The 16,290-nt window shown below is 42.1% G+C and overlaps 2 protein-coding genes across 9 annotated transcripts in view; one reads left to right on the top strand and one right to left on the bottom strand.

Annotated features, from left to right (window-relative positions):
• Window positions 1-8,108, top strand: part of VASH2 (vasohibin 2) — a 31,253-nt gene extending 23,145 nt beyond the window's left edge. For both annotated transcript variants that reach the window (XM_036912508.2, XM_057507980.1), the window contains exon 8: window positions 7,694-8,108. In XM_036912508.2, the coding sequence (XP_036768403.1) occupies window positions 7,694-7,766 (73 nt within the window). In that variant the 3' untranslated portion in view covers window positions 7,767-8,108. The remainder of the gene's footprint in view (window positions 1-7,693) is intronic.
• ANGEL2 (angel homolog 2) overlaps window positions 1-16,290 on the bottom strand; it is a 31,048-nt gene that overhangs the window by 1,621 nt on the left and 13,137 nt on the right. For 4 of the 7 annotated variants that reach the window (XM_057507978.1, XM_057507975.1, XM_057507976.1 and 1 more), the window contains one exon: window positions 10,984-14,993. The exons of 1 other annotated variant lie outside the window; for it this stretch is intronic. In XM_057507978.1, coding sequence (XP_057363961.1) covers window positions 14,842-14,993 — 152 coding nt within the window. In that variant the 3' untranslated portion in view covers window positions 10,984-14,841. Of the gene's footprint in view, window positions 1-5,639; window positions 6,047-8,288; window positions 9,013-10,983; window positions 14,994-16,290 lie in introns of those variants that run through there. 2 more of the 7 variants (XM_036912497.2, XM_036912500.2) reach the window with 2 other exon arrangements.

Raw genomic sequence — 16,290 nt, 5'->3', positions numbered from 1 at the left:
GCCCTCGCTTGCCACTTCTTTTCTCTTCTCTCGGTGTTTGAGGGTTGGGAGGGGAATTAGAGGGCAAATATCTCAGCTGAGTTTCCGAATGGATTGAGGTGTGTTAAACAGTTGATCTGAATCAATTTAAAGATCAAATTCACTTGATTCAACAATTGGCGAATCAAGCAAGCATCCCATCCAGCAAATAGAAAGGAGCTTTGTCGAGCTATAGAAAAGGAAAGGTTTTTAAAGGCAGAAAGGAGACAGAGAAAAGGAAATTATTAGCAAAGAAAGCATTTTTAGGTGAGGTCACCCTCCTAAGGGGAACAGAAGGGGTCTATCAGTAATTTCTTAGTGCTGAGCAAGAAATTCCATGTTGATTGGTTAAAAGTAACATTGCTGGGGACGTTGAAACTGCAGATAGGTTGAGTATAAAGTCTTGGTTTGCTGTCGTGGGCCCTCAACATAAGTGAGTCCATTTGGGGGCCTGTGGTTTTCTTTTTAACAGATCAGAGTTACAAGGAGTGAAGATTCCCCATGTCCTCCTAAACCTGTCCTCTGAATTGCCGGGCTGGGTAGGGGATTTCAGGGTTACCTCGGAGGAAGAGAGGGGAGGGAGATGCAGGAGTGAGTGCAGCAAGGGGCTGCTCAGGCAGAGACCCCCGAACTAAAGCACCAAGTCCCTCCCTCCCTCTCCAGAGCCCAGCCTCCGCCTTTGCACAGACCAGAACCCAGGCCACCCTACTTCCTAGAGGTGTGTCTGCAGAAAAGCGGCATCTCAGCTCCTGCCCACGGCCTTTGCCAAGCAGGCTTTTCTCCAGGTAATCTTAATTTGGCGAGGAAACCAGAAAGTGATGATCTGGATACAGCCCGTTAACTCCACCAGACCCTGGGCATCCCCTGGATGGTCAGGACTAGGAAGGCCTTGGTGACTGTCATGATTTATTATTTCAGCATTACATAAGGCCATCAAGTCATTTCTAAATGTGTTGGGTGCCATAATGAAGCTGGGAGTGGCCCAAAGGGTGGAAAATTACCTAAGAGGCCAGGGGCCCATCAGCTGTGGGGTCCCAGCCGCTGTCTGTGCGTGGATAATTTTAGTGGCTTTATATCCCCATCCACCTCCTCCCCGCAGCTGGAGCTGCTTGCAGCCCTGCATTCCTCTCCATTTCTGTGCTTGTCTGGATAATCCTCTGGAAAGGAGGTTCCGTGTCACTGGGTTGACGAAAGAGCCAGCTGGGTGGGAGGGCAAGTGGCAGTGACTGCACTGGCATCAGCGGGACCCCCACCTGTCCCCCCACCAGTCCGTGCTCATACTCTGCTTCTCTGGGAGTGTTTGAATCACCTTCCCCAGAACAGTCATTTCTGGTGGTTCTTAGAGAGACAGGGAGATAGAGGGTGAGATCCATTGGGCCTTCTGTGAACTTGAATCGACTCCATCAGTCCCCAGGTAGCTCCTCGCTGAGGCATCACAGTGGTTCTCAAAGGGTCCAGGAGAGAAAGGGTCTCCAGGGGAGAATAAGGGTCAGCAACGTGGTGTGTGTCCCGGAAGCTTTGCTTCTCACAGGGAGAGCGGGTGTTTCCCACTGGGGCCCAGGGCCAGGGATGGTGAACGTCCTCCCCCATAAGGAACCGTTCCTCATAAACTGCCAAATGCCAGCAGTGTCCCCAGTGGGAACCATGAGTGCTCGCTGGGGTCGCTTCCGGCTCTGACGGTCCATGGCTCTTGGCTCGCTGCCTGTGACATGAACTTGGGAGAGCGGGGGTGGGTGGACGGTGTTTTCCGTTTGTGCTGCGGTGTTAGCATGACAGTAGCTCATGCCAATTAGAGTGACCGCGTGGAATGTCCTCCTAAATGGGGTCAGAGTCCCTGAGGGCTATTCTCCCCCACTGGCTCCCTCTGCTCTTTGCTGTTCATGGGTCTTTTCCTGCCTTTTTCTTCTGCCTTGATTTCCCCTTAGTCATCTGTCTCTGGAGGGTCGAGTCACTGCTCCCGTGGGTTTTGCTCCCTCTGCTGGAAACCCTCAGGTTCCAGGGGTTACCAAGACCCATCATGAGATCAAGTCTCCTTTCACTGCGGCCACAGGCCAGGCAACGGGATTCCTGCCCCACCGGCCTGAGGATCATGCGGACACCTGTGGGCAGCTGGCTGAGGGAGGCCGGCCCCTCATTTCTAGATGAAGTCATAAAGAATCCATTTGGTTCCATGGTCTAATCGCATTGAAGATATTTTGAATAGGGCCCAGAAGTTGTTCTCTTTAGATCCCAAATGAGGAAATATTCCCCAGGATGGAAAGGAGACGATTTCTGTAGCATTGAAAGGCCTCCTGGGCAATGTGGGGTTTCTTCCCACAAGCCCAGAAAAGGTATTTCCAGCCCAGAGGACTGCCCATGGGATTGCATATGGTTCAGGGTCCCTGAAGACCCTTAGAGAGGCCAGGATGGTGTGATGGGCCTTCTCAGAAAGTCCCGTCTGAAGGAGAGTGAGCCACAGGCCTCCAGAGCTATAGCCAACCACAGGCTTGGGGTTCTGGGGGGCTGTCCTTCACCCAGAGGACAGTGAGCCCAGAGCCCAGAGGCTGTGACCTGGAATCACATGGCAGCTTATGGTTCTTGGTCTCTGGCCAGAGCCTCTTGCCTGGGAGGGCATGAAAGAAAGGGCTAAAGGCTGGAGAATCTCTGCAGAGCTTAGTAGCTCTTGGCTGAGGTCTATTTAGGAAGCAGCTCCAGCTGTCTGCCCTGTCAGCTGCCGGCAGTGGTGCCTGTAGTCCTGAGGAGGAAGGAATGTGAGCACGGGGCAGGACTGGCTTTGAAAGAGTGGGACAGGTGGGAAGGAACCACTCCCTGATCCCAGGGTTCCTCCAGCTGAGGCCTGTCCAGATAGGGCATAAATCCTAAGTTGCGACCTGGCCTAACCTGATTCCTGCCAGACTAGACAAGAGAGGAGGGCCTGGGGTCTTTGTTTGTATTTCTAAATGCTGGGCCACCACCACCCCTGATTTAATCTGTTCCATGCCCTTGACACTGGGGACTGAGAAACTAATGTCAGAGTTGCACCTTCACCATGTATCCCTTCCTAGAATCTGGAGTCCTCAAAGGATACAGCCATACTGGTCCTTGCAAGTGTGCTTGTGTGGGAGGGTGAGTGTGTATGAACACGCAGGCATGTGTATCCCCCCCGAGGGGCTGTGACCTCAGGGGAAGCAGAGCAAGAAGCCCTCCTGCCTGTGCATCCCCTTCAGGCAGCCCTGAACTGGACATAGATGGTGTGCACCCCGCAAAGTATCTCACACTCCTAGGACATGTTTCCATCAGAAGAAAGGGCATGGATTTGGCTCCCCTGAGAACAGGAACTATTTGTCTGGTAACCCCAAGACCTACAAGGTGCTTGGCACAAAGCGTTGCGTAGTAAATTCTCATGAATAAGGAGCAACCAAGTTTCAGGAGCCCTGGTCTCAGCTGCTCAGAGGTCCCAGCCCCTGGGCAGAGGAGCACGACAGGGCCTGGGTGGCTTAGGGAACCCACAGGCTTTTCTGCCACGTTCAGCTTCTTTTCTTAAACCCCGTCTCACAGACACACACCGACTTGTATGTTCATCCCCAGGAAGTGATGTCACCCCCACTTTGGTCCCCAGATTGCTGCCGTCACTTGCAGGCTCTGAGGCCTCTTGTGGCCTCACTGGCGTCAACAGTCAATCCAGCTGAGCTCTTTCTGGGCACTGAGGTGGCCTTAGGTGCGTGAAGGACTCCATGTGCTCTGTGGCACAGGCAGGAGATGGTTCAGTCTTCAGGAACTGTCAAGGTTTAGGCAGCAGTGTAGAATACTAGCACGTATATGCTATATATAATATGTATGCATTTAGATCAAGGAAACAAATGACAAGCCATATAAAGTTGAGACAAACTAGAAAACTCAAAGGAAACTGTTATATCTACTTCCAGCCACCCAGAAGGAAAGATCACATTAAAAACCCAGTGTGAATTTCCACCAGGTGTCCCAAGGATGGGAAATAAAGTTTCCCTGCGACGGCACAGCTTCTCTGTAGTCACAGCCCCATCCTCCCCAGCCCCCTCCCCCTCTGAGCAGCCTCTGGGTAGCTGCCTCCTGCAATGCCGGCCCAGGCTGGGGTAAGGGAAGACCTGGGACCAGGCCACCAAGCAGTCACCCTAGTTCACCCTGGATATGTTTACGTGACAACAGATATGTGTGTGTTAGCGATTTGTAGGCTGAGAGAAGTGCCACCCCCTTCTTCCACAAAATGTGTCAAAGGAAACTTTAAGTCCCGTCCCCGGTTTCCCCTAAAATGGAAGGTGGCCGGAGAGCCTTTCAAAAGGAAAATCCTTTGATGTATTTTCCTTGTTTGGACTGGGAAGGAGTCTGGAGAAATACATTGTTCAGTCTCAAATGATAACCCTAGATCCGGGGAGAGCTTCTGGGCAAGTGCAGCCCCAGCTGAATCATTATCTTGGTTCTTGTGTTTCTTAAAAATAAATCCCCTTGCAGTATTCTAATTATAGCTGGGGGAGCGCTTGGAAGAGGCTTCTCCACACACAGGCTCTCCCGGCTCTGGCCCTGAGATGAGCTGGCAAGGACTGAAGAGTATTTTGGGCTGGGCCCCGCAGGCAGGTGATGTGCAGTGATAATCCACTTCTGCCCTTCGCCAGGCCCGGGAATCACAGCCAGGGTTGCTGTGAAAGAAAAGGGTTTCCTCTTCCAGGCAGTTCACCAGGGATCTCAGCTGAACTCATCTTCTGCCAGTATCCTTATTATTCCCTGGATTCTGGGTACGTAGGGGTGGTGGAAGGAGTCGGGATACAGAGGAAGGTGACAACCCAGTCCCTTTCCTTTGGAAGTCCTCAAGCTCTCTGTGGTCACTGCGAACCACATTCAGCTTTACAAGTATGCAGGGCCTGCAGGTGGCATTCAGCCGTAAGGTAAAGCCTCTCCCATGCGAAAACAGGATTGTTCCTACTTGTTAATTCTTAGACTGTTGTCATGGTGACTTGAAATCCTGGCTTAGGACTTTGTCTCTGTTAAAGTTATTTTGTGATAAAGGTAACATAACGAAGCTCTATCAGCCATTTACACATTAGTGAGAACTTGACTCAAGCTTGTTGAGAGTTACAAGATATTCACCAGTGGGGATTATTAGATGACTTAACTTGGTTGCTGCTCACAGTCTCTGAGGCAGGCACGAGGATTGTGAGCCTGCAGGATTCTTTAGCAGATGTACAAAAGGAAATGCCACAGCCTGCAGAACAAGGAGCAGTGCACTGTGAGGGAAGGCAAGCAGAACATACTTAAGTTCTGGGAGTTAGCGAACTGGGAGAGTTGACATTTGGGTTGGACCTTGAAGGGATGACAAGAAGATGTGGGGGAGGGCACTGCATAAGCCCAGGTGCAGAGGCAGGAGTGGCCGTGGTGCCATCCTCACATGCTTAGGATGCGGGAGATGGGAGGCAGTTTGCATTGGGGTTAAGGGCACAGGCTCTAGAATCCAGGGAGGAACACTGGCTCCGTCACTTGCTGACCACATAGCTTTGCTTTGAGCAAGTTCCCTAACTTTCAGTGCCTGTTTCAACCCCATAAGGTTATGACGAGAATTAATTGGTCCACGTAAACCTCTTAGAACAATGCCTGGCACACAGTAAGTGCCTAATAAATAGCAGCTATTTATAATGGTGATTTCTCAGCACCTGCAAGGCATGGCAGAGCTGGTGGAAGGGTCAAGGGGAGGTTTAGAAAAAGGAGGCCAAGGACCCCCAAATTAAGGTGTATCCATATCCAACAAATCCAATAGCAGAACATGGGTAAAACGAAAGGGTGAGGTGTCAGGAACACACACATTCCAAAAAACATGGTGAAAATTCTGTTCCTCAGGGCTGAGAGTCTCCAAAGTGAGGAAGCAGGTGAGTGACCTGGAAATGGCTTCTGAGGTGGCGGTGGTGTGCCTATGGCTAGTTGCTGCAGCGATCCCAGGGAAGCCCACGTTACAGGGCTGCATGGAGTTTGCTCTCTTCTTCCTTCCCTGGTGCCTGTCCTGCCACCAACTTTCCAGCAGGTGCTGTTGGTCACAGGACTGAGGGAGAGAAAATAGGTCAGCGCAGATTTATTCCAACACCTGAAAAGACGCATTGAGCTAGTGTCCTACTAGCGTCACCCTCCTCTGTGAAGGGCAGCACACTGAGGGTTGCAGAAGGAGAGGCTGCCATTGCCCTGAAGGTCAGAAGTCTTGAGCTCTTTGATACAATGAACTGACATACAAGGAAGCTTATGGGATTTCTACCCACAGTCAGCCATATTTATCAGCAGCACCTGTGTATCCACAAGAAGACAAAGAGACGTGATTCCTGACTAATAAAGCAGGGCAAATGGTCAAGCTGAAAAATAAGCCCCATGCAACACTGACACAAGCTACTTTATGTTATTTAGCAATGCCAAGTAGCAAGTCAGGTTTCTTGACTGCTTTGAATAATGGAGATTCAGAGGGGTTCATCAGAGACTGCTTATGGCTATTCAGAGATGGGATATCTCTGGCAAAAAGAGAAAGGGAGGGAAAGGGAGGAAGGGAGGGAGGAGGGGGGAGGGAAAATGAGAGTATGTAGGGTGGTGTAATTTGTTGCCAGAATTTGAGCCTTATGTCCTCCTTCATTAAGCAGCATTGGATAGAAGTTAGTTGTTGATTTTTGGTTTTATCCACATTGAAAGAGTTGGACAACATTCATGCCAGGGTAACACCATTTGCTCTTAGGAAATCTTGCAAAGGTATAACCAAGAAACGTTTAAACAATCATATTTTCAATTTAGTCTTTTTTTAAAAACACTTAAAACAAGGTTCATGGGCAGACTTAAAAATGTCTCATATTTTTTTGTAAAAAGACATATTGAACATCCTAAACTTGGTTTACAGTCTGTTCTCTCTTATCAAAGGTAAGAAGAGGCTTATTAAGACAGGGAAAACTTGTGTGATCAATCATGAGCATGCTTAGGTGTTGTATCCTGAAGTCATTTAGGAAATGTCTTTAATGAAGACAGGTGATGTGCTATGGAGTTTTTTCCCCCAGCTTGAAGTACTTTCTTACATTGACTTCACATAAATGCTCAGGTGTAGTTTTATACTGGAAAGTACTTTAGAAAATGAATTTAGAGAAGAGAGTTGATTTGCCACTGGTATTCCACACCAACACGCTTTTTGAGGTGAATCCTGAAAGATTCACTCTGATTTTATACACTCAGGCCTGGAATATTCAGCCTTTATTAAAGATCACTGAGCATCTCTCCACTGAGCGTCTAAGTCGCCTGAGATGTTTTGTAGTTCCTGGGCTTCCCCCAGGGCACAATCCCGAGGAAGCCAAGAGTTCTGAAATTTTGGCTTAGACTTTAGTTCTGTAGTATATGTGACCTTTGCAAGGTTTACAGATACTGGGTTTCAGAAGTTACACTGTGACCAAATTCAGTCTTAAAGGTGAACAAATTCAAGCTCATTCAGCAACCTATACATTTTTTTCAACTCTATATTGAAAGCTTGTTAAAGTGTTTTAAAAACCTATCAAGGTGAACCTGAGAACAAGAGGTATTGGGAGATGAGGCTGGCGGGGTGTAGCAGGAGGCCAAATACCAAAAAGGTTACGAAAATCAAGTAGATGCGCCCAAAATACTAAATGATCTCTTTCTACATCCCATTCCCTCTCCCCCACTTTCTTACCCTTAGGCCTGCACTGCCTGAAAAGAAGGGGGCTGATCTCAGCACTCTGAATGAAGTGGGCTATCAAATCCGAATTTAGGCAAGCCGCCCAGCTGGCAAGAGGGCTTCTATGGTGCTTCTCTCTGCACTTTACCCAGCATCTTCAGGAGGAACTGCAACTATTTATTAAGAACTTGTGACTTTTATTTTTAAGGATTTGCTTAGAAATAGAATCTGAGTGGGTGTTAACTTTAAAAAACTCACCAAGGGGCAACCATGAAAAGACTAACCCCTGTTCCCGGGGATGTAGTGTCACTCACTGTGGATAGAAGGATACCATTAACTGTAGTTTTATGTTTTTCCATTTACCTACTTCTACTTGCTTTGAACATTATACTTCACCAGTAGTAAATGTTCATGAAATCCTCCCTTCCACTTTTGATATGGTAAGGTAACTCAATCAGTGTTAATGTCTTTTTTTAGCAATAACAGAGGCAAAGATTGGTGGGATTTTTTTTTAAGCAGTCAATATTACCTCAATATCGTGACATCAGATATGCAAACTTAATGTGTTTTTTTATATTCTATTTGTATTGTTTCTTCAGTATTTCCAATGGGGATCTCCACAAAGTTTGGGATTTTTTCCTGGTGCACACATGTGATGAGTTTTAAGGTATTGTATCAGGTGTTTTCCTAAAAAGCACTGACAATTCTGGCAATATGGGAAACTATTTCCAGGACCTTGAAGTTATTTCTTTCTTAGTCTTTCTTGAAGTATTCACTGACAGCAGTTTTTATTTCAAAAGAACAAAAGCACGTGCAGAAGCTAGTCTATATTCTGTCACGAACATAAACTTTGCAGACTCCAGCACAGGAGGATGGGGGTGTTACAGTAACTCCGCAGTATTGCAGTTACCTCTGACAGTAACACTCAGAAATGCATGGGGCAGGAGTGAACTGGTAGGTCTTGAGAACCAGATAACCTTTCTGTTCACATTTCACCTGACTTTTAAACTTTTAAGTCAGGCTTTGATTCTGAAGGACTCACTGTTATTAGATGTGTTCTGATGTCTTATATTAAGACTAAACGTGGCACTAAGTGGTTTTTTCCAGTGCCTTGATTTTAGGTACCACTTCATGCCGTATAGGAACTGGTGCTGGAAAATGCAATGAATTAAGAGAAGCAGAACCTTTCTTTAATAATGGAAACGTCTTTAGGTACAGTGTTATACCTTATAGTGTGATTTAGTCCAAGAAGCACAGTGAAAATCTGGCCTGCATATGGTAGTTACAGTGTAACTTCTGGATGCAGACCACACAGAATAACTCTTAATAGCATACCAAATCTGTAGGCGATAAAAAAAAATACAGCTATTTCATTTGTTTTATCTTAGCAACCATGCCAACTCACGAGTCCAAAAAGTATATGTAAGATGTAAGTGAAGACACTTAACAGTGACTCCAGTCTCAGGGCTTCCTCTCTGGCTTTGACCGAAGGTGTTTATAGGAAGGAAGTGGAAAAAATAAGAATCTGCTCACTGGGATTCTTTACCATTAAGACCTCTGAGGGAGAGATGGAAGGCAAAAGAACTTCATCCTTTAGCCATGTGCACATGAGCTCACTTCATCTAAACATTAATGTCATTAATGCAAAGTACTGTTTTCTTAAAAAAGGAAGTCTAATGGACTTTACATGGAAAAACCAAGTATGCATACCTCTCAATTAGACTAAAAAACAGCATTAAGTAAAAAATTCTGAACTTAAATCACTTTAAGAATACTATTCTTAACAGTTTAAAATGAGTCATCTTTGTATATCTTAACAAGGCAAACCCATTTGCAACTTCATGACCACATATATTAGGTGTTTGGAGTAGTCAGTGAATCATTTCATTCTCATTCAGAAACAATACTTAGTTTTCCCTTTACTGATTCCTAAGATATATGTGTATATATATGATATATATATATATATATATATATCTTTATCAATATGAAACTTTTATTATATCCAGCAGACTTATAACATTACAGTCATCTAAGAGCTTGAAATATGACTTTCCAATATTACTTAGGTACTGTCCCATCTAAAATACAAAATGTCAATAGTTGCATAGCGTCATTTCCCACAAAAAAGGGGAAAATAACAAGAATACAAATTTTTTCTAACATGCTGATGTATAAGCCTTAAAACTGCCAACTGGCTTGATGATTCTTTAGTAACCTAGTTTTTTCTACACTCACTTCCTGATTTTAATATTCATTTCCCCAAAGCAAGAATTTGTTACAGAAACATGAAAATTGTAAATGTTCTCTGTTATCTTTCTATTTTTATTGCCTGTGGGACATGTTAATTTCTAAAACATAGGGGAAAGGCACCACACTCCTAAATTTGAGTGCAGTAACTTAAATATTAAGACAAGGAAAAAAAATGACATGATTTATCCCCTACCCCCCAAAATTATTTTAAAACTGACTATAATTCAAAAGATAAAAACTAAAACCGAAGTTTTTTAAAAAGTCACTAATATCAAAGAAATTTTATGCTTAAGCCATCTAGCAATATATGCAAAGTTTAAATGAGTGACAGAAATCTTGATTTTAGGCTACATGTGCTGGTTTGAGTACACTTTATTTCAGAAAGTGATATTTAGTATTTTCTATACACTCTGAAATCATGAGCATTTCACTTTTTCTAATCAATTATTTCATAAGGATTTTATTAATAGATATTGGTAAATAGAACTTTGGAAATCTTAATTCAGTATTCTTACTATACCCGAGGCTTTTGTAATCTATAGTTTTATGTATAACCTTGTACAGTTTTTTTGACACAATTTCAGAATCTTGTTTATTCTCTTGGACTTTGTTCTGGCCAATACATTTTTTTTTAACTTTAAGCAAAACTGTGATTGTTTTAGTGGGTATTTTTCTAAGTAAATGAAAACTTGTACAATGGTATTTTAAAGAATGCCAGATAAGTGCATGTTTCAAGTTAATGTTTTTCTCATCACTTGTATGTTTATACACAGCATGGGTCTTTAATAAAACCATCTTGGAAACTTAAGGATTGTTTTTCTTCCAAAAAGGTATGTTTGTTCTCTTATTAAACACTGTCCTATTAAATTAACTTACCACTCTGGTACCCTTGTCGTCTTCCACAATTTTCAGACTCTATATTAAACATTACTTAATTCACTTATATTTCAGCATCACCCTACGTAATGAAGGCTTAGATTAAGGAAATAGTTTAGAAGAGGCAACAAGCCAGCTTAGACAGCTCTGTACACCTACCACAAAACCTTCAGGCACAAATGTACTAGTGTAATAATTTATTAGGTAATTTACAGGTACAAAGTACACATGACTTGTTTCTGTTTACCCAACCCCTTGAACTCTTAGTTTTTGAGGAAAGCAAAGGATTAAAAGCAGACAATTGCTAAATTCCAAAAAAAAGATAATTTCAAACATGCATACTATCTTGATATCAAAAGGATCGTAAAAGCCAAAATATCATTACTCCACAACATCCCTTCCCATTTAAAGCATGCATAGTACAGCACTTGGATGGGACAATTTGGTTTTCATCAGTTAACCAGATTGAATTGCTTTGGCTGGTAAATACATGGCTCCAATGGAGTTACCAGCTCTTCTGACCAAAAAGAGTAGGCAAGGGGATAATTAATTTTAGTGGAACTTTAAAAACCTGTGAGAAGGTACACTGACCCTGTGGCCTCCAGTCCACAAAACAGTATGTAATTTTATAAGCTTAAGAAGGAAGCAACCATCAAAGGGCCTGAAAGCACATTAATTAGGATACAAAAAATTCAATTTTCACAGAGGTTTTTTGGGATGTTCGTTTGTCAACAAACTACAAAGTTATCTGTTAATGAAAGCACATAACAAAGTAGTAATCAATGAACTTTCATTTTTCTTCAATACTAAAAGGGGATAATTTGCTGGAGTCCAGCTCCGGCGAGTCCAGGAGTTCCTGAAGGATGGACGGCATCAGCGACTGACGGAATGAATGAGGACACAGACACTAGCAACAGCTGAGCCTGACTGTTTTATTGAAGTTTAGCAAGGTCATATATGTTTTGAGTATGCAGTTTCACAAAGATTAGATCACTTGATTCTTTCAGAAAAAATGTTCACATAAAGGTCAATTTTTAGAAATTAGATTATTGGCGCCTTAGCAAAAAAATTAATGAATTTTTTGCACTTACGCTTGCTTGGCTTCCCTGGTGGTCTTGGAACAGACATGACCTGTTCCCTCATGCCTGGTTGGCCTGGGCCCTACTTGCAGTTTCCTTATTATCGATCCTAAAATAGCCATAGTTACTATTTATCTGATTAACAAATATAACTAAGTCTATTTTTCTAGGTTTAGAGCCTTACGTGCAGATTTAAAGAAAACCATCAAAACAGTGTATCATCAGAGCAGTGTAGCAAGACTAAGCTGACTGTAATTGCGGGAACTGAAAACTCTGTACTCTTGGGTAGGTGCCCAGTTTTGGAGAGACGAGCGTGTTGCACCTGGGGGATGAGGTCAGGGGATGATGACCACTGAGTCAGAAGGCACAGGGGCCCAGTCGGGCCACTTCTCTTCCTAGGGGGGGAAGCAGGGGCATGTCTGTCTTAGAGTTTCCTTAAACCATTTACAATAATATCTGTAGTAGTGACCTTTTCTCTTGGGAGAGTCTCTGTAATCATGCCAGGCCCTTTGAGATGCCATCATTCACGCTGACTGTCCTTTATTGTCCTATTATTCCCCGGGACCCAACAGGTCTGGGAGTCATTTAGAAATTCCTCACGGGGCCAAGTTGGGCGGGGAGAGGGAACTGGAACCCACTCAAACAATCTGTTTATTATGACTTGATACTTGTTTCCAATGTCTTCTATGTATCCTTCTCTTATTTTTTTATAAAATGTTAAAATAGTAAGTAAATGTAATAAAGATTACAGTTTCTAATAGAAAGCTTTTTAACACAGTTTACTTTTTCATAAAAGATAATCTACTTTTTAAATCTTGTGATGTAGAAATAAAGATGGAAAGTAGAGTTTAGTGCAGTAGGAAAGCCAGTGTAGATCGTCAGATCCATGCCTATAAGCTGGGTATTGATCCAAGCAAGACAAGGGCAACAACAGCCATGGGCGCAGAAGATTTCTCTCAAAACTGGGGGGGGCGGGTTGAGCTTCACCTCTGTTGACCCCCTATTGTTCACCTGATGGTCCCCCTGCAACTGTGCCTGTCTTAGGTTGTTCCTCCCTTGAGGAATCTTACCCGTCTCTGGCTAACCAGTCACCTTTCGGGGCCATACAGGGAGATGTAAAGTTGGTAAGTGAGAGAGAGGCAATATTCTTTGAAGAGCTTTTTTTACTTCTTTGCAGATTTATGCCCCGTGGCTTCTATGCCCAGCAGTTGTCTTAAGGTATCTTTACCACCTGGAAGAATTAGGGGGATCTTGCCTCTGGCATTTCTCCCAGGGTATTTTAAATTTGGTTTTCCAATTTAGATGTGTAAGTGACCAATAACAACATTTCCAAACACCGTAATAGTAAGGAGAGATAGTGGGGATGTTCCTTTCAGAGGCCTGCATTGCGGTTCCTTCTTTCCGGGTGTCTGGGCTGTGCCATCAGACGGGCGGTTCGGACTGGCTCCCGACAATAATTATACTATATTATTATTTGATGATGATAATATCTGCTAATTAGGATATACATAAGATTCTGAAAACCGTTACTAGAAAATGTAGAAAATCCTAGAACTATAGTTAATACTGCAAGTAAAGATTGCAGAAAGTGAGAAATATTTAAAAGTATTTGCTTATCACAATTTTTACTAGGCAAAATTCTTATGCATTTTGGGGGTATTCATCTGGTTTATTTTCTTAAAAAATAATTGAAGCAAGTGCTTCACTACCAAAACTTTTAAAGTCCAAGACTATAAAGTAACTACTGCTTTCTCATTTAAGATGAGGCATTCTACTAAGAAAACCCGTCACTAAGACTTGTATAATTCAGTAAAATTCAACAGAAAATCACTAAGTAAAAATGCACATAATTCACTGATCCCAATGTCTGAATAAGAGGAAATTTTCACTTAGTTTTAACATTTTTTTTACTCAACACTCATACGGAGCCAATGCAGTGTTTATTAGACCTGTTCTTAACCACTTTATATAAAATGTCAGCACCATCTCATTCTGCTGTCATGATAAAAGAAAACAAAACATCTTAGAAACAAAACCACTAAAACAGTTAAGATAATTAGGTATCTAAATTGGTGTCTCCCCACTAGAGTTTTGCTGGCTTCCTCAAATTTCTGAGGCAAAACAAAAATAATCCTTTAGCTGCCACTTTGTTCCAAAGACAAGTTTCCTAATAAAATAAATTTTTACAGAATTGGTTCAGTAAAATAAAATCTCTCTCCCAACCCAGGAATCTCTTTTTGAAACTGAATAGGAAAAAGAAAATTGGTGGGGAAACAAAGGCATACCATTAGTCTCTGCCCCATAGGCATCCGTAATGATCTGTCTATTATAGGATGGACAGGATGGGGTTGTATAAAATATCTCATCCTACTAGCTATGGTATTTCCCCAATAAAATGCAGGCATACTACATGGCTCAGGATAGTAAAAAGATGGATTAAACAATTTGTACAATTTAAAAATGCATTATCAAGCACCCTCAAAAACAAAACTAAAATGGTTGGTTGGATACTTGCAAATGACCCAATGGTTTCTTAGATGAACTAATTGGGATTCAACAAACATCGTTCTCACAATTAATTCAGGCCTTCTAGAAGGGAAATGAGTTGTGGATTGCAAGAACTCAATGATACTTTGGGTCCACCGTCAAGCTTGCAAAAACAAGAAATGCAATTCTTTACTCAGTACTAAAGAAGATGCATTATATTTAAAAATCACTGTCAGTTTACTGGGATTTAGAATAAAAAATACAACTCTTTTACAATAAAGAGCATTTAGATCTCACACTTGTCCAGAAAATATTTTTTCATTATTAAAAAGAAAATTAATGTAAACGTTTTTCTTCTGGTATTTGTTTCAAACATTTAACAATGTTTTCTTACAGCACAAAAATAAACAACATGCAAACTCTTAAGAACTTAAGGTTCTTTGAAAGAGAATACAGTATGTAATCAAAGAGGAGTCAGAGCTCAAGTCTGAACTTAGCCAACAAAGGCAGATGATCTGAAGAGTTATTTTCATTAGGAAGTCCATTAACAGTCCATAAGTCCTGTTCTGTAAGAAGTGACAGTCTAGCTAGAAGTTTCAAGCTACCAACCAAAGCAACTTCAGCTCCTAAATTAAAGAAACACATATTTAGTGAAATTATGTCAACACGTCACTGTAACTCAATCACACCAATCTTCTTTTCCTCAACGATACAGAACTTGAGAATCCTTTAAGTCTAATATGAAACAGCTTTTAGAATACCATCAAATTTTTACTGTTATAACCTAATAAAAATTCTCAAGCACACAGCAGTTTCATGTGTTTGTTTTGTTATAGTTCAGTTTTTTTTATTTCAAGTTCTGCAAAATTAGAAGAAAATATCAATGTAACACATAAGAATTTTAAGAGTAATTTGAGAATAAAAACTGTAAGAAATTCATCCATCAATTATTCTGAGGCTGTATAAAACTAGAAAGACCTAGCCCCAGATGAGCAGAAAGTTCACAAGGTGACTGGAGAAAAAGGTAGTATAATTTGGTCCCAGAAAGTCAGTACCCACAAAAGTAAAGAAAAGAGGACAGGTTCTTAGGGTTAACATTCCAGATGCTGGTCCATGACACACACTCGCCACCTAGTGAAAATTTACAGCATGACAACTACCAGAACTAAAGTTGAAAGCAGAAAGAGTATTTTGTAGAGTTGATCTAGTGGGTAGGATAAGCCACCTCCTCAGTATCACTACTGAGGTTATCCTCGGTAGGAAGCACAAAATAAACAGAAGGAAACAGGGGAAAAGAAAAGTAGCACACACAAAAAAAAGAGAGAGAGAAAACATAAAATGAGATAAAACAGCTGCCCACTTTTTGGACTCCCAAAGTTTTCTGAGTAATATTTTTTGACTTCCAGTTATTTTAAACTGCATTTTCTTCTCCATGTTAAATCCTTTGGTTAACATTTAAAACCTTACTTGCATTGAACCATACAAGGAAAAGTGTTTCTCTACCTTCACTTTTTGAAAACATATAGTCATATTATGTTACTTCTCTTTCCAGAGGGATCCAATATTCCAGGGTCAGCATGACAAAACTGTCTATTGCTGGCAGTATAAACAAGGTCCTACAGTGAAGGCAGCATGCCTCAGTAAAATTTAAGTACTAAACTACCTGATGTTTCTATCACAAGAAAGAACACTTAAGTTTGTGTCAAGTAAAACCAAGGGCAATATGAAGGACCTGTAACTCGGCAGCTGAGAGTACAGCTGAGAATATAATTTGTAGGGAATAAATTTGCTTTGAGATACTTCACTGCCTCCATCTTCTGTAGGTAATTAACCGATTTATTCAAATGTATTACCAGTCTGTCAAATATATTACTGATTTGAAAATATCTTTAACTTCTAGATCTAGAACTTCATCTGGATGTT

The sequence above is a fragment of the Manis pentadactyla genome, chromosome 9 (genome assembly GCF_030020395.1).
Source record: "Manis pentadactyla isolate mManPen7 chromosome 9, mManPen7.hap1, whole genome shotgun sequence".
In the NCBI taxonomy this organism is placed as follows: domain Eukaryota; kingdom Metazoa; phylum Chordata; class Mammalia; order Pholidota; family Manidae; genus Manis; species Manis pentadactyla.
Note: the sequence above shows the minus strand (reverse complement) of the source record. Positions and strands in the feature narration are given on the sequence as shown.